Genomic DNA, 22,865 nt, shown 5'->3' with positions numbered 1-22,865 from the left:
CATTTTTGAGACCATGCACGAATCTGAACCAAAGTTTTTTCTTCTTAAAAAGTTGCAATATCATATATCGGTATTGCGAAATGTGTGCAATGCAATTAAGTGTCTCAAACGTGTAAAAATAAGCCTAATTAACAATTAAATAATTTTTAAAATATTAACGCTATCAAAATGGGGTAAGATGCATTTGAAAGGTGCAATTTGTCTTTAAATTTAAAAAAAGAACATTGTCCTAGCTTGATTAAAAGCCGAGATAATTTTTTTTTTAATTACTGTTGCTACAGTTATGAATATTAAGAGCTGAAATTTTGACAGCGTCTTATTAAACTTAAGTAGTTAAAGTAACCTTTCCCAAAAGTTCAAAGCGATTCATGAAGATTGACCACTGTAAACGTGTTAACAAAAGCAGTATCACTCGAGAGCGGCGGCCGGCGACGCGCGTGCGCGTGCACGTTGTCTAGCGTGTGGCCAGGCGCCCGCGTACAAAATGGATCTGGCGCGTTTAAATTGTTTCAATCGTCAATATCTCCAGAACTAAGCGTCCTAGAAAGACGATTTTTTTTAACTGGGCTACCTCAACGAGACAAGACTAATGAGTTAAACCATTTCTTTATATTTCTTCAAATAAACGTTCTAATTAATTTTCTCCTTTTTTAAATTGTTTATTTGACGCGTTAAATGTATAAATATATAAATATATATAAATAAATATATAAATAATTTATTTACCAATGCGGCGTGTGCTCTAAGTTAATATAATTTAATTTTTTTATTACTTGTATTGCAAGGACGTGTACGTTATATATTTTTTTGCATAATTTAGTGCAATTAACGAACATTTAAATTAAAAAAAGTATATAATGTTTTAGTTATATAACTATTAATTGCACTAAAGTTTTTTTTTTAATTAAAATAAAATTGTTTTTCTAGGACGCTTAGTTCTGATATTGACGATTGAAACAATTTGAACGCGCCAGATCCATTTTGTACGCGGGCGCCTGGCCACACGCTAGCAGACAACGTGCACACGCGCGCGCGTCGCCGACCGCCGCTCTCGAGTGATACTGCTTTTGTTAACATGTTTACAGTGGTCGATCTTCATGAATCGCTTTGAACTTTTGGGAAAGGTTACTTTAACTACTTAACAGCTCAACGAAGTTAGCCCCCCCCACTTTGACTTTTCTTAATTTTCTTTTTACCAATCGTTTGGTGGTCGTTTGGTAGTGTTTGATATTCCAAACGTTTGGTGGTTCCTCGTTTTTGCAGGAAATCAAAAACAAATTTTAATTCTTCTGTTAGTCCCCTCACTTTGACTTTTCTTAATTTTTTTGTTTTCAATTGATTGGTCGTTGCTTGGTGATGTTTGGTACCGTATTCAAAACGTTTGGTGGTTCCTCGTTTTTTCAGGAAATCAAAAATACATTTTACGCGACTGACCAATTAGGAAGCTCGTTTAAAGGCAAACATTAGGTCTGTTCACATTGCTTCCAACGCCCGGATACATATTTATCTTGTTTCAAGTACAAACATTTTTGAGGATTTCAAGCAACGCGAACAAACCTATTAATTAATGATTCTCTTGTATTTTAATGGTATATTAAGTACCCAAATTCAAGCAGTTTCTACATATGGTTTCTAGTAACAATATAATATATTATGATACAAATGCATATGAAAGTTCATGGAAGTATAAGGATTTTGTTAATCTTTTGCATGGAAAGTCGCAAACCCATGTGGTGCAGAGAATGCTTTGCACACACACACACACACACACACACGCACGCACGCACGCACGCACGCACGCACGCACGCACGCACGCACGCACGCACGCACGCACGCACGCACGCACGCACGCACGCACGCACGCACGCACGCACGCACGCACGCACGCACGCACGCACGCACGCACGCACGCACACACACACACACACACACGGGGGGGGTGCAAGAAGGGCCTTCGGCCTCCCCTCCCGCACCCACCCCGTCCAAGTCGCTAACCCATGTGGACTTTGCTTGCAATATACATAGGTTGCCAATGTACATTGCAAGCAAAGTAAAGTCCACGTGGGTTAGCGACTTGGACGGGGAGGGTGCGGGAGGGGGGGCCGAAGGCCCCCCTTGCACCCCCGTGTGTGTGCGTGCGTGCGTGCGTGCGTGCGTGCGTGCGTGCGTGCGTGCGTGCGTGCGTGCGTGCGTGCGTGCGTGCGTGCGTGCGTGCGTGCGTGCGTGCGTGCGTGCGTGCGTGCGTGCGTGCGTGCGTGCGTGCGTGCGTGCGTGCGTGCGTGCGTGCGTGCGTGCGTGCGTGCGTGCGTGCGTGCGTGCGTGCGTGCGTGCGTGCGTGCGTGCGTGCGTGCGTGCGTGCGTGCGTGCGTGCGTGCGTGCGTGCGTGCGTGCGTGCGTGCGTGCGTGCGTGCGTGCGTGCGTGCGTGCGTGCGTGCGTGCGTGCGTGCGTGCGTGCGTGCGTGCGTGCGTGCGTGCGTGCGTGCGTGCGTGCGTGCGTGCGTGCGTGCGTGCGTGCGTGCGTGCGTGTGTGTGCGCAAAGCATTCTCTGCACCACATGAGTTTGCGACTTTCCATGCAAAAGATTAACAAAATCCTTATACTTCTATGCACTTTCATATGCATTTGTATCATAATATATTATATTGTTACTAGAAACCATATGTAAAAACTGCTTGAATTTGGGCATTTAATATACCATTAAAATACAAAGGAATCATTACAGATACACATACATTTTAAATTCGCGCCTTTATTTCATGCACACATGACCACCGAGAATGCGTATATGGCCGCAAAGCATGTACGTATAACCGTAGAGCATGCGCACATGGCCGCGGAAAGTGTTCGTATCGCTACATTTCGTCGATGTGACATGTTACATGTACCAAACGATCACCAAAAATTGCCTTATTACGCCGATGTGCAACTAAGTTGTAGTTACATTGTAAGAAAATGGACCAATCCCAATCAAGTATTGTGTTGTCCGGAATTTTATGTGTAATGGCCTTTAGGACAACGCGCTCGAATCGGGTGTTGATGTTATTTAACGCAATGTTGAGATAATAATTAATATTATGATAGTAATTAATAGGTTTGTCCGCGTTGCTTGAAATCCTCAAAAATGTTTGTACACTTGAAACGAGATAAATATATATCCGGGCGTTGGAAGCAATGTAAACAGACCCAATGTTTGCCTTTAAACGAGCTTCCTGATTGGTCAGTCGCGTAAAATGTATTTTTGATTTCCTGAAAAAACGAGGAACCACCAAACGTTTTGAATATGGTACCAAACATCACCAAGCGACGACCAATCGATTAAAAAAAAAAATTAAAAAAAGTCAAAGTGGGGGGGCTAAAAGAAGAATTAAAATTTGTTTTTGATTTCCTGCAAAAACGAGGAACCACCAAACGTTTGAAATACGGTACCAAACACTACCAAACGACCACCAAACAATTGGTAAAAAAAAAATTAAGAAAAGTCAAAGTGGGGGGGCTAACAAAAGAACCAAAATTTGTTTTTGATTTCCTGAAAAAACGAGGAACCACCAAACGTTTGGAATACGGTACCAAACACTACCAAACGACCACCAAACAATTGGTAAAAAGAAAATTAAGAAAAGTCAAAGTGGGGGGGCTAACTTTGTTGAGCTCTACTTAACTTTAATAAAACGCTGTCAAAATTTCAGCTCTTAATATTCATAACTGTAGCAACAGTGATTTAAAAAAAAAATTATCTCGGCTTCTAAGCAAGCTAGGACAATGTTTTTTTTTTTTAATTTAAAGACAAATTGCACCTTTCAAATGCATCTTACCCCATTTTGATAGCGTCAATATTTTAAAAGTTATTTAATTGTTAATTAGGCTTATTTTTACACGTTTATTTGAGGCACTTAATTGCATTGCACACATTTTGCAATACCGATATATGATCTACAACTTTTTAAGAAGAGAAAAAACTTTGGTTTTGATTTGTGATCATGATCTCAAAAATGTAGAAATTAAATTTTAGTGGAGCGCGTTTTGAATAAACAATTGACATTACTTCAAAAGTTGTTAATATTTTTTGATAAAATTTGGTACACTTTTTTATTGTCATAAAAGCTATATTTTCCTACAATTTTAAATGCTTGAGTTAATTTTTAAGAAAGTTATTAACAATTTAAGAAATGGCCATTTTTCATGATTTTTTTTTCCTACTTTACAACTAAACTAATTGACTGATCTTAATGAACCAAATTTATTATTGTAAATCTACTTATTACCTACAACTTTTATTCAAAACTTTTTTTGATTCCGTTTTTACTTTACAAGACGCAAGCAAAAAACTGCTTTTTCTTCACTTTAACCCGTAATTTTGGAATAATCCCCAGCTTTTTGCAAGTGGCAAACGTATCTGTCTTAATGTACGCACATTAATTGTGCTTTACGCATAGTCAAACTTGAATTACCAATTTTTTCCCAAAACGGCTCTTTTTCAGTCTAATTCCGCTGGACTAAAAACTTTAAATAAAGAAGGGCGATCTTTTGCATATATAGGTCGCAAATTCCCGGCAATATTGAGTGCGAAATTGAAGGGAGGAATTTTTGATGGCCCTTAAATTTGTACATTGTTAAAAGATTAAGGATTTCTTTAAATGCAATGAATGCCAAAGAACGAGCTGCACGGCTTAATTTTAAGAAGGTAGTCTTTTTCGGAAATTGCAGAAGTGAAGACTATAGAGATTTAGTAACTGATATGGTGAGAAATTTCTATGCATTAGGATGTTTAATGAATATTAAGCTATACTTTCTTTATTCACATCTTGATTACTTCCCACAAAATCTTGAAGATTACAGTGAAGAACAGAGAAAACGATTTTCTCAAGATATTAGAGAAATGGAACGTCGTTACCAAAGCAGGTGGGACGAGAATATGATGGTTGACTTCTGTTGGATGCTAAAAAAAGACAAAGTTGTAAAAGATATAAAGCGTAAAAGAAATCCACTTTATAGGTCGTTCGATAAAAGAGTACGCAAACACAGGCAATCATAAGTTATGTTCTAAACATATGGAATTGAAAAATAGAGTTTTAGGATTTGCTACTGAAGAATACACTGCTATGAGGTTAAAGAATTTGTTTTGGACGGGTTATGAAAGGTGGAATTGGACATCTAAGAATTCATGCAGCTATTGAGTATGTCATACAGCTGTTTGAAATGTCAAAGTTATAATATGTTAAAATTTTTCTCATTGTTTGCATCGAAACTCTACGGTTATGGGGTGTAATGGGGTTTGCTATTAATAGGTTATCAGGTTATGGGGCATTTATTAGAGGGTCCTAAGATTAGAAATGGTTAGTTAAAATATATTGAATCGCAAAGTTTAATGTTTGTAGGAGTAAATCAGAAATTCCTGGTTTTATGATTTTTTAAGATGTTTTTTGAGGGTCGAAAAAAATTGAGATGGAGTAAATCTGACATCAGATTTGTTTCTAGCGAGTCAAAATACATGGGAATAACCTGGTCTGGTTTACGGCGCAGGGCACTTTTTGTGGATCTGTGTGTTATTCTTAAACTATTAAACTAAACTTCAATTAAATGTATTTTTTGTAATAAGATTCGCCATATTGGATTAGCTATTTTTAACTTTTTTTTTACTTTAGATTCGTAATTGGCGATCTCAAAAACCTTAAAATACGTTACTTTGGATTTTTAAAGTGTCAAAAACATTGAAGAACATAAGCTTTGAAGAACATAAGCTTTACTATTGATGAACTTTGATCCTTTTTATCTCAGAAACCAATTGTTACCTCAAGATAAAAATTTGTGAGAATTTAAACTTTATTGTAAGGTAACATATAATTTACTTAAAAAATCAAGGGAAAAACGGACAAATTTTTGGGCCGCACTTTATTTTACGAGGATGGATGTATATATCGTTTATATTGGTTAATAAGTCAATAAGTAAAAGTTTGATAAATAATCCTGGAAGAGACAAACTTGATCCTTGTATCGTGTGGAATTAATATTAAAAATAAATTAATAACGGAAATAATAAAATTATACATAAATCGCCGAAATTAATTTATCTAAGAATCGAGATATACATGTGAAAAGCGTTAAAAATTATAATTAGTAAAACGTACTTTATACACTGACGATATTAAAATTACTATCACAAAAGTCTGATGGCAAGCTTTGTGGAGCACTGTGAATATGGCGATATGAATTATAATGATAAATTCCATGAGATTTTAGTAATCATTACGGCATGAATAATCAGATCATTGTTTGTATAATCAGTTATTTATTATTGAACAAATAATAAATTATAACATAAATCTTGTAACTCTGTAAGAAATTACCGCAAAAGTAAGAAAAAATAAAAGTGGAAATAATTTGCTCACAACCATTCTGTTTTATAAGCCTTTATATTATATTGACATTATGTCATAATTTCAGTTTTTTTACTATTAATATTAACGAAACCATCATGAGTTAAATTAATTTTTTAATGTTATAAGCAGTGTAGCAATACATTGCAGTCGAACATAATTATTCTCTCTGTAAGAAATGTAAAAGATTTAGTAGTTATTTTGTGATACATAAAAGGATTTTTAATTAAAAGGATAATAAAGGAGAAGTATACGGCGGGCGGGCGGGCGTGCGTGCGTGCGTGCATGCGTGCGTGCGTGCGTGTGTGTATACGTTAGTGAGTGCGTACATTTTCATTAAAAGGAAGATCTTTTCAATAGGAAGGAGATTTTTAGTCCCCATACAATTTTTTTGTAAATTTATAAAAACGTTATAACACCTTTTATATATTAAACATGCATGTATATTTTCTCGTATTAAATAGAATAATTTATAAATATCGTATTTGATTAATATTGATAAGATTTTTTGGCGGTTTTCCCTTAGCCTTGTCACCAATGTCGGTATTCTGTACGAGTTCCACCAAATAAAATATTTATTTTAATTTAAATGTTTTATTTCAAAGATTTTTTGGAACAAACCTTTTTTGTGTTTTTAAGTTGATTTTTATTATTAAATGCAAATTATTTTTAATTCCTTAATTTATGTTAAATATATATACACAAATATACATGCAAACGATATGCAAATATATGCGTGCGTGTTAAATATATACAAAGTGTTAATGTTTTTATAAATTTGCAAAAAAATTGTATGGGGACCAAAGATCGCCTTCCTATTACTAATGGATATTTTACTGAAGCCTCATATGATGCGCCTGCGCGAGAACAACCGGCCCGTCTATCAACACTGATATTAAACTTATTCGTCCGCGTCGTCTGCAAAATAAACACACACACACACGCACACACACACACGCACACACACACACACACACACACACACACACACACACACACACACACACACACACACACACACACACACACCCGTTTAAATGTATTTTTAAACTCATTAAATTGAATTATATAATTATGCATATTATCTTTATTATCAGAGTGTGCTATGTGCATATAGTGTAAATAATATAATTTATGCAAATAGTTATTGCAGTTTATATTTTATACTTCTCTCTTAATATTGTATATTTTGTTATATTGTATTTGCAGTTTTAAATATTAAAAAAATATTTTGCTTTATATTAATCTATATTCGCATTTGTAACAATGAAAATGTACGTACGCATATACGTATACTATATATATGCTACTTTTGTTATATATATGCATTTATACTTTATATCGTGTAATATATTGAGTATTATGTAATTAAGATTTTTATGTTCTAATATAAAAATATACGCAGGAGAGACAGTTATTGAATGTGACGCGACTATAGAAATAACGCAACTTCTAACGCGGCGCCTATAGCACGAGATTATCATCTCGTTTTGCTAATAATTGAGAATGATGGAACCCATATATTATTACATTTGGATGGATTTGGCTTTTAATGCTCTTTAATTTTTGTCCTTACAAAATTTTCAAAATTTAAAAAAAGGGGTGGGTGTGGGATAAATTAAAAAGTTTGAAATTTTTTGAAAATTTAAATATACTATTGTAAAGATATATAAAATACCATAAAACTTTTGTATAAATCATTTTTTCATAAACCTTATATTTTCAAAGATATTCGCCAAAAACAAAAAAACGCGTTATTTTCGAGAGGTGGATTCAACCCCTAAACGTTGAGATACGTCGCTAAAAAAAATATGGGTCTAATATTTTTTTATGTTCTACAACATATCCAAAGCTCATTAAAATCGGTGAGGGACAGTTCTGTCCGTTCCCTAAGATCCAGTGCAGATTGTTTAGGCGATCTACTTTATTATTTATATAGTAAATAATGTTTAATACATAAATTAAGTTTTTTATAAATGCGATATATACCAGAGTTATTCTATGTATTACTTGACATAACTTGTTCACACTTTTTACATGTACAGTTTCGATTTTTGCATGCTGTTATTAATTTATTTTTAATGTTATTTCCACATGTGAAAAAAAATAACGGATTGTAATTTTTAGAGGGAATTATGGAAAAAATTTTGCACAGGAATAAAAATAAATTTACATTACTTTAATGGAATATACATTTACATCCCAACTCTATACCTAACTCTTATGTACCATTTTTATTTCTTTCAATTTTGAAAAAATATTAGTAAAAATGTGAGGAAATTTTTTGATATTATAATAAATTTTTTATGAAATTGCAACAAAAAGCCGCAGATATTGAAGAATTAATAACAATTAAAAGTAAATTATTAAAAGTAATAAATTTTTAGTGAAACTGATCAAAATGTTTCCAAATAAATATTAATCCTCCTATTGAAGTAAATATCACCAAGATTTTATTTAAAAAATTTACTAAACATGTAATATTTACAGGGAATACAATGATTTATTGAAAACATTGAAATGGCCCTTTTGCGGAACCAACGCCACTTTATTGAGCACACCTTTGCCAGAGATAATGACGAGATTCAAGACACTCGTCGAATATCTTTTTCATTTGCAGTTACCGTATCCTTGTATTACGCAACTGAATTAGAGAGTTTTATATAAATCCCATATGAGTTAAAAAATTTTATTTTCAAGAAACAAAAACATTTTTATTCTTTAGACCATTCATTATACAAGAAGTGGAAGACTTTGACAAGTGGAAGAAAATTTAAAGAATGATTTTATTATAGATGATAAAATATTATAAGACTAAAATTGAAAATAATAAAATTACAATTGAGGCTTGTGTTTTTAATTATAAATATTTATATAAATATTTAAAGAAGTATTTTAATTCAAAACATTGAAAAATACACATTCTTCTGAAATTTTTAATAAAAAGTTTTAGGTTGGTTTTCAAAACTGTGCATTTACGTGGACTACTAAAAAAAAAGGAGGAACACTTGTCGTATACCGAAACGTTATTTTTAAACCGCTGAAACTCAGCAAAAAAATATTGCAGAAACGAAAAGCGTTTTAAAGCTTGAAACTTCTTTCAAATGTTTTTTGACGATTCAGTTATCTTTAATTTTTACCAATATGGCATAATGAGGAAGCTTGATCCATTGAAATAAAAATTGTAGTGCAACTTTGCAGCGTTGCATCTCGCGTGAAAAAAATTATAGAGAATTTCTGTTATTTGCGGAATTTTGTAATGAGATTTTCTTCTTTTTATTTTGAATGGTTGTTTATTGTTGTGCGGCATATTGACTGACAAGGGAACCTCGCGAACCCGAAAATTCTGATTTTAATGAAACTTAGCATAAATGTAGAGGGGGTGAATACATGAATTTAGAAATTAAAAGTTGGTGCTTATAAACGGTTTAAAGGGTTGAAACCACTCTTAAAAAATTTTGAGTTTTTGCCTTTTCTTGATATATCTCGTAAACTAAACAAAATATTAGAAAATGTTTCATACAAAAGTTTTACAGTACAAATACCTCTATTTAACTATGTTATTTATTTAAAAAAAAAATTTTTTTTTTCAAAAAAAAATTTTTTTTTTTTGAAAAAATTTTTTTGGAAAAAATAAATATGATAGTTGAATAGAGGTATTTATGCCGTAAAACTTTTGTATGAAACATTTTTTAATATTTTGTTTAGTTTACGAGATATATCGAGAAAATGCAAAAATGTCTCAACCTTGAAGCGTGCTTTCACCCCTTCAAGCTGTTTTTGAACCAAAATAAAACATTTCTAAATTAATGTATTTACCCCCTCTACATTTATGCCAAGTTTCATTAAAATCAGAAAATTTTTCGTTTGGTCTTATAAACGATTTGAAGGAGTGAAACTACCCTTCAAAGGTCGAGATATTTTTACCTTTGCTTCATATATCTCGTAAACTAAACAAAATATAAAAAAATGTTTTATACAAAAGTTTCACAGCATAAATACCTCCATTTAACTACGCTGTTTATTTTTCGAAAAAAATTTTTTTTTTTAATTAAAATAAATTTTCAATAAAATTGACTTTTATGTATATAGCATTTATAAAGTAATTATACTATCTTATACTACGTTTTATTTATATCATCTATGTGTATATTATATATGTTATATATTATCTACGTTATAATACTATACATTTATATTATCTGCATCCTTGTATGTATTAGTTTTTATCTAACAGTTGCGCGATATTAGTAGTCACGTTGCTTTCACACAGTGTTTATTCTCTCTACGTCACATATTTCACATTCAAGTTTTATATTCGTCATGTCACGGTATGTATCATATATGAAATCACGTATTAATAAAAGTTTGGTATCTTTATTAATGGTGTTACGCGTCATTTTCACATCAGTGTCTAACGTGTGTTTGATCAGTACATCAGTATCACATCTAACATGTGCTTGATTTTCCTTGTTAGATTGTTTTTAATTAAGCGAAGCATAATGTTACACATAAATGTTGCGAATGTTCTTAATATGTTAATTATTTTATTTCAAATTACACATATTCCACCAACGCCTATAAATGAAAGAGAAATACAATTACGTGATGTGATAAAGGATATTATAACAAATGCAGTGAATGACTTATCATTTGATGTACACACTCATTTTGCTTTAAAATTTCAAAATTATTTGGAAGTGAATTTACCTGACATAGAATATGTAACAGATAAAGTGGAAGAATTTTTAGAAAATGATAATGTTGATTATGAACTTGATAATGAATATAATTGTGAACCAGAAGACGAAATTTTAAATAGTAGCTATTAAAGGAAAGCCGTCGAATATTGGAGAAGTGATAAAAGGCCGACACTCTTTTTTAGGAGTGCAACGTCGCTTCAGAAAGGTGAAGTCCCTACCACAATTATCATTTTTTAAAAATTCTTCCTCATCATTTGTTACATATTCTATGTCAGGTAAATCCACTTCTCAATAATTTTAAAATTCTAAAGCAGTATCAGTGTGTACATCAAATGATAAGTCACATTCACTGTTATAATATCATTTGTTATAATATCCTCTATCACATCACGTAATTGTATTTCTCTTTCATTTATAGGTGGAATATGTATAATTTGAAATAAAATAATTAATATATTAAGAACATTCGCAACATTTACGTGTAATATTATGTTTCAGCCACAGTCGTACTCATTAAAGCATATTTAATTTCTATATCTGAAAAAACGGTCACCCATCCAAGTGTCAACCATCGCCGACGTTGCTTGACTTCGAAGACCGTACGCATCCTAACGCCACGTGATAATCCATGAACACTTCTTGTCTATGCATACATATTTGTTATAGATCATTACAATAGATGTTATCAGAAGGATGAAATATGTATAGTTAACTTATATTTTTATGAATAAATATAAAGTTTTAATTTTTTATTCATTTTTATATATGCGTGCAAAATAGCATGTGGAATAACTTATTAAAAAGTTGATTTTTGCTCTGTTTGTATAAAATCAAAAAAATTTTTAGTGTCATTTTTTATAATTTTTTAGTATTATTTTATTAATATATATCACATTGTTTCGATAAGTGTACTTTCTTTATGTTCTGTTTTAATTTACGTTTCTTAGAGATTTAATTAACGCTTTTGTCACTCTTTTATTACATTCACTTTTCCTTTACACTTGATTTACGCTTTATTAATTGTAGAGATAAAAGATATGATGGGATATTATTTGGATGTAATAGGATATCGTAAGATATTATAAAATATCTTACAATATCTTATAATATTTTAATATATTTTGGGGGGATATCGAAATATATTAATGGGACATCATATGATATCTTAAGATATTTTACGATATTTTAAGATATTTTTGTAGGATATCCCGGGAGCTACTCATTGAGAGATCCGTGGGATCGCCTACGTCTGTCTGGGATAATTTGGGATATCCTCAGGATAAAGTGTGCTATGTGGGTATGCTTTGCTTAATTAAATAATCTAACAGAAAAATCAAGCACACGTTAGATGTGATACTGATGTACTGATCAAGCACACGTTAGACTTGATACAGATGTGAAAATGACGTGTAACATCATTAATAAAAATATCAAATTTTAATACGTGATTTCCATTTCATATATGATATATACCGCGATATGACGAATATAAAACTTGAATGTGAAATATGTGACGTAGACAGAATGAACTGTGTGAAAGCAACGTGACTACTCTAATATTGCGCAACTGTTAGATGAAAACTAATACATATAGGGATGCAGATAATATAAATGTATAGTATTATAACATAGATAATATATAACATACATAATATACACATAGATAATATAAATAGAACGTAGTATAAGATAGTATAATTATTTTATAAATGCTATATACATAAAAGTCAATTTTATTGAAAATTTATTTTAATTAAAAAATTTTTTTTTGAAAAATGAACAGCGTAGTTAAATGAAGGTATTTAGGCTGTAAAACTTTTGTATAAAACATTTTTTAATATTTTGTTTAGTTAACAAGATATAGCGAGAAAAGGTAAAAATATCTCAACCTTTAAAGGGTAATTTCACTCCTTTAAATCGTTTATAAGCCCAAATGAAAAATTTTCTAATTTTAATGGAACTTGGCATAAATGTAGAGGGAGTAAATATATTAATTTAGAAATGTTTTATTTTGGTTCAAAAACGGTTTGAAGGGGTGAAACCACACTTCAAAGTTGAGACATTTTTGCATTTTCTCGATATATCTCGTAAACTAAACAAAATATAAAAAAATGTTTCATACAAAAGTTTTACGGCATAAATACCTTTATTTAACTATGCTATTTATTTTTTTTAATAAATAACATAGTTAAATAGAGGTATTTATACTGTAAAACTTTTGTATGAAACATTTTTTAATACTTTGTTTAGTTTACGAGATATATCGAGAAAAGACAAAAACTCAACATTTTTGATGGGTGGTTTCAACCCTTTAAACCGTTTATAAGCACCAACTTTTGATTTCTAAATTCATGTATTTACCCCTTCTACATTTATGCCAAGTTTCATTAAAATCAGAATTTTCGGGTTCGCGAGGTTCCCTTGTGAGTTATTGACATTTTAAGAAAAAGTGGTTATTCCGACTTTTATCGCTTATTACCCGTGAACAGATCAACGAACACTGCTTGTCAATGAATCGCAGAGTTTTGCAGAAACCCCGACTTACCGACCTGATTTACCCGAAGAGTAAATGGTAATAATGAACGCGCGCGCACTTTGGAAAGGTGCACATCAAAAGATGCATTAGCAAAAACGTTGAATAATTAAAGAATGTAATAAATAACTAATTATTTGATTTGCTATCTTTTTTAATTTAAAAAATGTGGATTATATTATACATTTGATTATTTGTATAAATATGTATTTCGTAACATGTGTTTCGAATTATAGATTTATCTAGATAAATATAAATAACAATATATGGAAAGAAAAACACACAAGGTAATGGGAAAGAATTATTTTATTTATCACAGTTAAAATTAAACGTTTATTAAAAATATCAAACTGATGGAGTGAACCTTTGTTGAAAATTTCGATGGTTCTGAAAAGAATCATTTAAAAGATATTCAATAATCGGTCTAATATCCCTCTCGTGCAATGACTTGTTGCAATCGATTTTGTATCGAGCCGCTAAGGTTTTGGAAATATTGAGGCTTATGTCGTAAGCTTTCTTTACGACATACATTTCTCGCGTGCGCAATCAGATTTTCTTTAGTTTTTTTATGATCACAATCCCACAAATTTGCTATTGTTCCCCAAACATTTTCAATTAAATTAAGATCCGGGGATTTAGGTGGCCAAGCGAGGACTTCAATTTCCGGATGTTGGGCAAACCATTCTTTTACCACGCGAGAAGTATGAACTGCGCTATTATCTTGTACTAACCGAAATGTCGGCATATCTTTTACGATATATATTTTTCGAACGCTAGGAAGCAACACGTTCTCCAAAATATCTATATATTCGTAGACATTCATATGCGGCGGTACTTCGACTAGTTCTCCAGGACAATGTGCAATTATCCATCCCCACATAGCAGAAGTGATACGTCCACTCCGCTCGTGAGGGACTACATATTTGGGATCAAAAAAGATGATTTTCAAGCCTCCACACGTGTAAGCGTCGATCATGCGCCGAACAAAATATCTTTTATAGAAATAATTATAAGCAGCACTAATATCTAGCTGCAGACCATTTAGGCCTTTTTAATCTTATCGATATATTTAAATATTTATTAGTCTAAGAATTTATTTAAAATACCTTTTTGTCCGTCCATGTTGTTCGTTCCCAATTTTCCTTTGAAGCCGTGTTCATTTGATGCAGTGCAAAAGCGACACGGTTATCGCGATGTTTGCTCGTTCGTTTCGTGTAAGCGTCTTTGCGCTGTTCTGTCATTTTGATCCCAAATATGTAGTTCCTCACGAGCGGAGTGGACGTATCACTTCTGCTATGTGGGGATGGATAAGTGCACATTGTCCTGGAGAACTAGTCGAAGTACCGCCGCATATGAATGTCTACGAATATATAGATATTTTGGAGAACGTGTTGCTTCCTAGCGTTCGAAAAATATATATCGTAGAAGATATGCCGACATTTCGGTTAGTACAAGATAATAGCGCAGTTCATACTTCTCGCGTGGTAAAAGAATGGTTTGCCCAATATCCGGAAATTGAAGTCCTCCCTTGGCCATCTAAATCCCCGGATCTTAATTTAATTAAAAATGTTTGGGGAACAATAGCAAATTTGTGGGATTGTGGTCATGAAAAAACTAAAGAAAATCTGATTGCGCACGCGAGAAATGTATGTCGTAAGGAAAGCTTACGACATAAGCCTCAATATTTCCAAAACCTTAGCAGCTAGATACAAAATCGATTGCAACAAGTCATTGCACGAGAGGGATATTAGACCGATTATTGAATATCTTTTAAACGGTTCTTTTTAGAACCATCAAAATTTTTAACAAAGGTTCACTCCATCAGTTTGATATTTTTAATAAACGTTTAATTTTAACTGTGATAAATAAAATAATTCTTTCCCATTATCTTGTGTGTTTTTCTTTCCAAATATTGTTATTTATATTTACCTAGATAAATCTATAATTCGAAACACATGTTACGAAATACATATTTATACAGATAATCAAATGTATAATATAATCCACATTTTTAAAATTAAAAAAGATAACAAATCAAATAATTAGTTATTTATTACATTTTTTAATTATTCAACGTTTTTGCTAATGCATCTTTTTTGATGTGCACCTTTCCAAAGTGCGCGCGCGTTTATTATTACCATTTACCCTTCGGGTAAATCAGGTCGGTAAGTCGGGGTTTCTGCAAAACTTTGCGATTCATTGATGGGCAGTATACAGCGTTTCGCAAAAAAGCGATGAAAAGCTGAAAGTTTGCAGTTTCTAATGCTGTTATTGATTTTTTTATAGATTTACTTTTTCAACAACAAATTACGTTTAAAGATTATGTAAGAAATTGGATATTTACGGTTTGTATTTAATTCAATGTACTGTCGTAAAGAAAAATTCAATCACATTGCTAAAGTAAAGTTTTATAGCACGATTACTCGATCTGAGGAGAAAATGGTGTTACAGTTAGGTGGCAGGTGAAATGTTGGCTCTGGTTTGATTAAGAAAGGAAGGAAAGACCAAGAAGAGAAAGGAGATGTTGTGGGAAAAAGGAGGTGAAAAGTAGGCCGAATTGGAGGGAAGAAAGAGAAAGATCAGGAAAGATTTTGATGGAGAGGAAAAATGGAGTGGAAGCAAAGGGAAAAATGGCGAGAAGAAAAAGTGACCTGGAAAAGGCTGGGAGAAGGTGGTGGACGGAGAGGACGCTGTGAGATGCGAGTGGAAGGTTGGAGGTAAGAGCAAATGCTGGGAAACAGCTGCAGATGATGGTGGGGAATGAATAATGGAAGGCGATCGATGTATTGATATATTGATGCTAGATAGATCGTTGAGGTAAGAGGGCTCCAGAAGATACGTGTGGAAGGCTGGAAGATAGCGGCAGATGGCGATGGGGAGGGGAAGGTAGAAGGCGAGCATTGTGTAGAGGTATTGATAGTAAAAGGATCGAGGAGGAGAGAAGAGAAAGGTTAAGATTTAAGGAAAGGACAGGCGCAGGAGAAACGATAAAGAGAAGCTGGAGAAAGCTAAAGAAGAATAAGTGTTTGGAAGAGGTGGTGATAATCTTAAAAGGAATTTGCGTAGAAGCAAGAGGAGAGAAAGGAGGACAGAGAGAAGAGATGAACAAGGAGGTGCAAAGGAAGGCGAATGAAGGAAAAGGTGGAAAGGAGAGGGAGAGAGAGAGAGAGAGAGAGAGAGAGAGAGAGAGAGAGAGAGAGAGAGAGAGAGAGAGAGAGAGAGAGAGAAAGAGAGAGAGAGGAGTAGGAGAGAAGGAAACAGAAAGGGAGAGTGAGGAAAGAACAAAACAGGAGAAGGAGAGGAAAATAGAGGAGGAATGAGCAGGAAGTAAGGAGAAATATGGAGGTAGAGAAAGAGGGAATGGAGAAGTTGAAAAAAGAAGCATAAGGAAAGAAAGACGAAGGAAAGAAGACAAAGGAGAACAAGAAAGGAGAAAAAGTGAAGAAGATGCAAAGGAAGGAGGATGAAGGAAAAGAAAAGGAGAGAGAGAAAGGAGTAGGAGAGAAGGAAACAAAAGGAGAGTGAGGAGAAAAAAGAAGGGGAAACGGGAGAGGAAAAGACACGGAAAGGAAAACAGAGGCTGGAGGGAGAAGCGGTGAAGAGGATTAAGGAAGGAAGAGGCCTGGAGAAAATGGTAGAAGGGGCAGAAAGAATTGCAGGAAGGAAAAGGAAAAGAGCGGGCGTCGGAGAGGAAAATAGGAGGAGAAATCGATAGAAGAAGAGAAATTATATTGTATATTATATTGTATGTAGGTTTGGTATTGTTTTGATGATGTAAAAGATTTGATGCACTTTTTGAAAACATGGGGCAATCTTGAGGAGAGTTTGGAATAAAAATCTATCTAGTACGATTACTTTTCAGTGATAAACACTAACGTTTATAATAATAATAATAATGATAATAACAATAATAATACATTAGGGAGTGATCCTTAAACAAGGCTTACTGGTATCTGGCACTCAGACCGATTCCATTGTATCTCCCCGTTTATTAGTTACTCTTAGAGAGACTTCGCTTTTGTCCAAAAGCGGAGCAAGTTTTCTACAAGTAGCTGTCTTACCTAATCTGTCCTACCTGATTCCAGAATGCTTGATCCCAGCAAGCGTGTGTTTAGTCCGACCAATGTTGCACAATATTTAAGGATGTGGAGGCTAGTTTCCTTTTTTTCGCCACACAATCTGCAATCGGGCATATTGTTACTACAGGTAGTAATTAAGGTTGCCATGGCCCGTTAGGAACTGCGTCGTGAGCCTGGTGTTTTTTCTGCTCGGAGAACTTCTATCCGGACCCTTATCGGAACACTCCCCCAACAATGCTTTGGCTTGTCTGCATTTGAACTTTGTTTCCATTTTCCAGTACTTGTTGGTCCCGGAGCCAGCTCTTGATTGTCCTTCTGCCCATACAACAGGGGAGCCCAAAGGTCGGCTCTAGTCCTAGCAATCTTGTTTTGCCGCCTTTTTGGTAAGTAGATCGGGCGTTTTGTTGCTCTTAATCTTCGAATGTCTGGGGATCCATACTAAGCCAATGTTGTTGTCCTTTGCTACTTCGTCCATTACGCTCTTGCAGTCCCAGACCAGTCACTCTCAGATTCTTTAGCGTCTTTAATATTGTTTGATTGTCCGAGTAGATTTTGACCGCTTTTCTACTCTATCGGATTCCAATATTCTGGCACACCTTATGAATGCTATTACCTCCGTTTTGAAAACCGTAGCGTATTTTTCAAGCGGATTGGTTATTTTTATTTTGTCGCGCTGTAAAGACCGGCCCGGAGTTTATGCCCGTTGTAGAGGATTGCTGGTTGGTTAGCTTAGAAGCTAGAATAAATGGAGACGAAGAGTGACGAATAATTCCTTTTTTTATTTCTGCCTATTTACACTGCCTATGTACAGCCTTTTATTAGATTGACTTGGTTGGCCCTTTTTAGGGAGGCCCCTCAAAAAATATGGTGCTTAGCTTTTCGATTTTCAAGCCAGTGGTGGTGTTGTCTTGATCACCCGGTAGCCGGGGGAATTATTATTGTTAGTGTCCAGCAGGAGCGTGGAAGACACCTTCGGGTCTTGTGGTCTTGCGGGTTCCTGGGTGATGTCCTTCTTCCGTTTTTGGGAGCTTTTCTTCTCACCGTGACGGTGCCTTGTCCGAGAGTGGACTCTCCTCTTGTCCTTCTCTTCGGTGGTCTGCGTCCCAGTCTCCTGGCTCCTAGTCGAATCTCCCGTCTGGGTATCCTTTTCTGCGATTGCCGCTGCGGCCTCTGTCTGCGTCCCGGCCGTCTTGGTCTCCTTGGCTAGAGCCTCCAAAAGGTCCGGGAGATGATACCGTGGAGAGGTGTACCTCCACACCCGTGGGTCGTCGGCGGCCAAGAGTACCCTTGGTGGTCTCGTTAGCGATACTGCGTCAGGACAGATGAGCGGAAGTCGCCACGTGCTGTTGGCCGTAGCCAGCTTACCTGCGTGTGATAAAGCTTATCGTTCTATTCCCAAAAAGCAGACTCGGATGCTAAAGAGCAAATGAATGGCTTGACGCTCCCCGCTCGCTCTTTATATCTGCTGGGAGTTGTTTTTACTCCGAAGAATTGTGGTCCTCTGGTGGCGGCGTAGTGTATCTCCGCTTTCTTATAATATCTTTCGCTTCTTATTTCTAAGCGCTCCGGCGTTTGCCGGGTTGCGTGGTGGCTAGGCGTTTTCCGCTTTTTTCCACCACACCCGTTTTAGAGCTATCTGTAAATTAGACGTCTCCGCTTCTTGGAACCGTTCCATTCCCCGCGTCTGGGAAAGCTTATCTTGTACCTCTTCTCGAAGGCATGAATTACCGGTCTCCTGTCTTGTTTCATTGCAAAAATGGAATCTAACAGTATACCTCCGGGGAGTTTCGTGTGCAAGGCTCTTACTTTCTACCTCGATTCACATCTTGGGCGATAGGCCGTTGCCGCTGCTGCAGCAGCCATTTGATCAAGTGATTCAAGCAGTATTCCCACGTCGCTATCGGCGTGGTCCGCATGGCTCCCAGAACTTCTATTAAAACTTCTATTAAAAATTTTATTAAAACCAGAGGCCTAATATGCTGCATTGTTACTTTGACAGGTGTTTTCTTTAGCACTCTTAGCTATCACAGATAGACGCGTATAGCAACTTAGATTTAAGTATTGCCGTGTAGATCCAATAGACTATTTTTGGTTTAAGACCTCATGTCTGACGGAATGTCCTTTTACACATCCAGAAGTAAGAGCCTACGCTCTTACCACAGTTCTCAAGATGTTTCCTTTATGTCAGCTTGCTATCCAGGATTACTTCCAGATATTTAACCAACTTTGCTGGGATTAGTTTTGTTTCTTCAAGCACCAGCCCTTCCACTAGGCCTACTTTGTACCTGCGAGTGAATACCACGAGTCCGTCTTCAGTTCACTGACAAATCATCACTCCTCAACCATCTCCAAGGCTTTTTGCATGAGCTTTAGGAGTGTCTTTAAAAAGGGGTCTTGTATTAGGATAGCCAGATCGTCTGCATATTCCAATGTAAAGAAGCTGCTCTTATTTAGCGTCCTAAGCAGTCTATCAGTCACAAGATGCTATAAGAGTGAAGAGAGAATCCCCTTTACGACAGCTTCTCTTATCCGCTGACATTCACTTTTCTCAGGATGCTGTTACCTGCCGCCCGAGCATGCCTCTGATTTATTCCACGATCCCATCCTGTCCTTGCGAATGTCTATCCTTTCCTTACACACCACCTCGTGCGGTATGTTGTTGAATGCATCTTTTATGTCCAGAAAAATGCTAACGCTCTTTTTTTCTAATTGCTGCTTGATGAACGATACAGCAGAGTAGAGTGCCGTTTCTGTGGAGTAGCTTGTACGATACGCATGTTGATTCGGCTGCAACGGCTGTTGCAATAGAATCACATTGTGTACGTAAATGTCTACCAGTCTTTTTAATGTTTTGAGAAGAAAAGATGTTAGCTTAATTGAACGAAAATTCTTGGTTGAGCTGTAGCTTGTTTTTCTAGCTTTGGGGATCAACACAACTCTCTTCTGTTTCCAAGCTCTGGGCGTATAGCCCAGGGTCAAACAGGCCCTTAATGTCTGCGTGAGCGGACCAATGATCTGCTCTAATTCCTCTTGTAGAAGGGCCGAAAAGACTCAGTTTGACCCGGTTGACTTGAAAGACTTGAAAGCTCCTACAGCCCATTTGATTCTATCGGGTTTAACGAATTTGGCCGCCAGAGACCAATCTTTCCCTCGTGCTCTGCCCAGGTTCGAGGTTCTTTGTTGGTTGTCCTCTCCGAGCCTCCGCGGAAGCCCGGAAAGTTTGACTCCAGCAAATGAGTCGAGCATTGTCTCTCAGTTACTATTGTCTCCGTCTTCGAACCAGATGGTCTCCAGAGTCGCGTACTGATTCCTGGCCAAGATTCTGCTGAGCCTAGTAGCTCCAGATATCCACTCTATCGATTCAGAGAATCTTTCCTAGCTCTCCTTTTTAGCCCTTGCTACAGAATTCCTATAGTCTTATGGCTTTTGAGCCCTTCGATGAAAGTTATAATCAGTTTGGCAGTGCATCCATAAAAGGAATGAAGAATAATAATAATGTAAAACAGACAAATATTTTATTACAATTAAATGTTTTATTATAAATATATTTTTTTTAAACTTTGGCGCTGCTAAATTCTTCAAATAAATATATAATTATTATTATATTGATCTGTCTCTCTTTTTTCTTTGCGTGTGTGTATTCAGTTTAGGTAATAGGTATAAATATAATATAGGTAATTTTGTTTGGATAATGTATAAATAGGGTAACTGAGGCCCACGATGCCTGCCCACTGCGCGTTTATTTACACATCTATTTAGTAATTTTTCTCAAAACTTTATGTTGATTCTAATTGTTCTCTATTCGTTCTAGTTATTTTGATACTTTTTATTTTTTTTAAGGTATGTACGTTTATAGCCAATCGCTCTGTATATACGAGTGAGGCCCGATTGCGCACCGGCCTGTTTGCACACGATACGATTCCGCATCGCAGAATAATGCAAGACAAGATAGACAACTTAGATAGCACAGAAAATTTAGCATAAATTTTCATAAATATTTTACGAATTTTATTTAAAAAAATATTTTTTAAAAATTATATAATCATTTGTCATAAACCATTTAGAAACAATACAAAAATTATTATTAACAATATATAAAATATATTTTTAAAATGTACTGAAAAATATTTATGGTATGATGTAAATTCGAAATATTTTTTATATTTTTGGATAATAGCATTGTAACGTACGGAGGAACATTAAAATATAAATTGTCATAAGTATTTTAAACTGAATCTTGATATTGGAATGCATGAGTATTGATTTCTTATTCGATTACTGATGATACCAGGCGCGGGTCGATATCGGAATCAAAATTGATAGAGCATAGGGTTACACTCTGAGACAAAACCTTCCTTCTCCACTAAGAATTAATCTTGCGTAGGGGAAAAAAAGTAGAGGGAAAATAAGTATAAGGGAATCGCTTAAGCAGAGTTGAGTTAGAATCGTTAAGCTCAGTTCAGCTCAGTACAGTTTAGTCTCAAAACCTTTAAATCTTAATTTTACCGAGCGACTCTTTTGATCTGCAGTTAGCCTGTAGCATCATTCGGGTTTTAAACCTTAGGGTTTGTTGTTTCGAAATCAGATTTTCGGAATAAAGGTAATTAACTTGATTTCTCTTTTAAGATCATTTTAGTTTCCCTTCTAATTCTGTCGCTGCCTTTGAGTGGCAACAGATCAAATCAAAACTCTGTCGCTGCCATTTGAGTGGCAACAGATCAAATCAAAGCTCTGTCGGTGCCGAGAACATCGAGACAGATCTTTCGGGTCCTGTCGCTGACGTTAGTGTGGCAACAGATCGCCTGAATCCTGACTTTTCCTCAGATGTGACAACAGAGAATTTTAATCTAACTGTAAAATAATAAATGCCCAAAAAGGGTGGTAAACGTGTGAAAATTAAAAAATTGAGATATCAAATTAATCAAGCAATAATCTCAAATCGCGATTCTCTGAAATTAATAACTGAATTAGATAAACTCTTGAGTCAATCCTCTGAACTAAATAAATATAAACCCAAGAGGGTTGATTTTGAAATTAACTTTTCTCATTTTTAAAATATTAAGAAGACATCCTCGTTATCAAATATATAAAATTCGTTATCTATTCGGTGAAGATTAATTTTTCTCGCAAACTTGTCCATCCCCGGGTAAATTACTTAAATGTATTGACCCAAAA

The 22,865-nt window shown here is 35.1% G+C and overlaps 1 protein-coding gene across 8 annotated transcripts in view; it reads left to right on the top strand.

Annotated features, from left to right (window-relative positions):
• LOC105839018 (RAD50-interacting protein 1) overlaps positions 1–22,865 on the top strand; it is a 150,593-nt gene that overhangs the window by 46,684 nt on the left and 81,044 nt on the right. For all 8 annotated transcript variants that reach the window (XR_004963910.1, XR_004963911.1, XM_036289019.1 and 5 more), the window contains one exon: positions 8,866–9,000. Coding sequence is in view for 6 of the 8 variants with exons in the window: in XM_036289019.1 (XP_036144912.1) it covers positions 8,866–9,000 (135 nt within the window). In the remaining 2 variants the exon portion in view is untranslated. The remainder of the gene's footprint in view (positions 1–8,865; positions 9,001–22,865) is intronic.

This window comes from Monomorium pharaonis, chromosome 6, assembly GCF_013373865.1.
Source record: "Monomorium pharaonis isolate MP-MQ-018 chromosome 6, ASM1337386v2, whole genome shotgun sequence".
NCBI lineage: Eukaryota > Metazoa > Arthropoda > Insecta > Hymenoptera > Formicidae > Monomorium > Monomorium pharaonis.
This window is presented reverse-complemented; position numbering and strand designations above follow the sequence as displayed.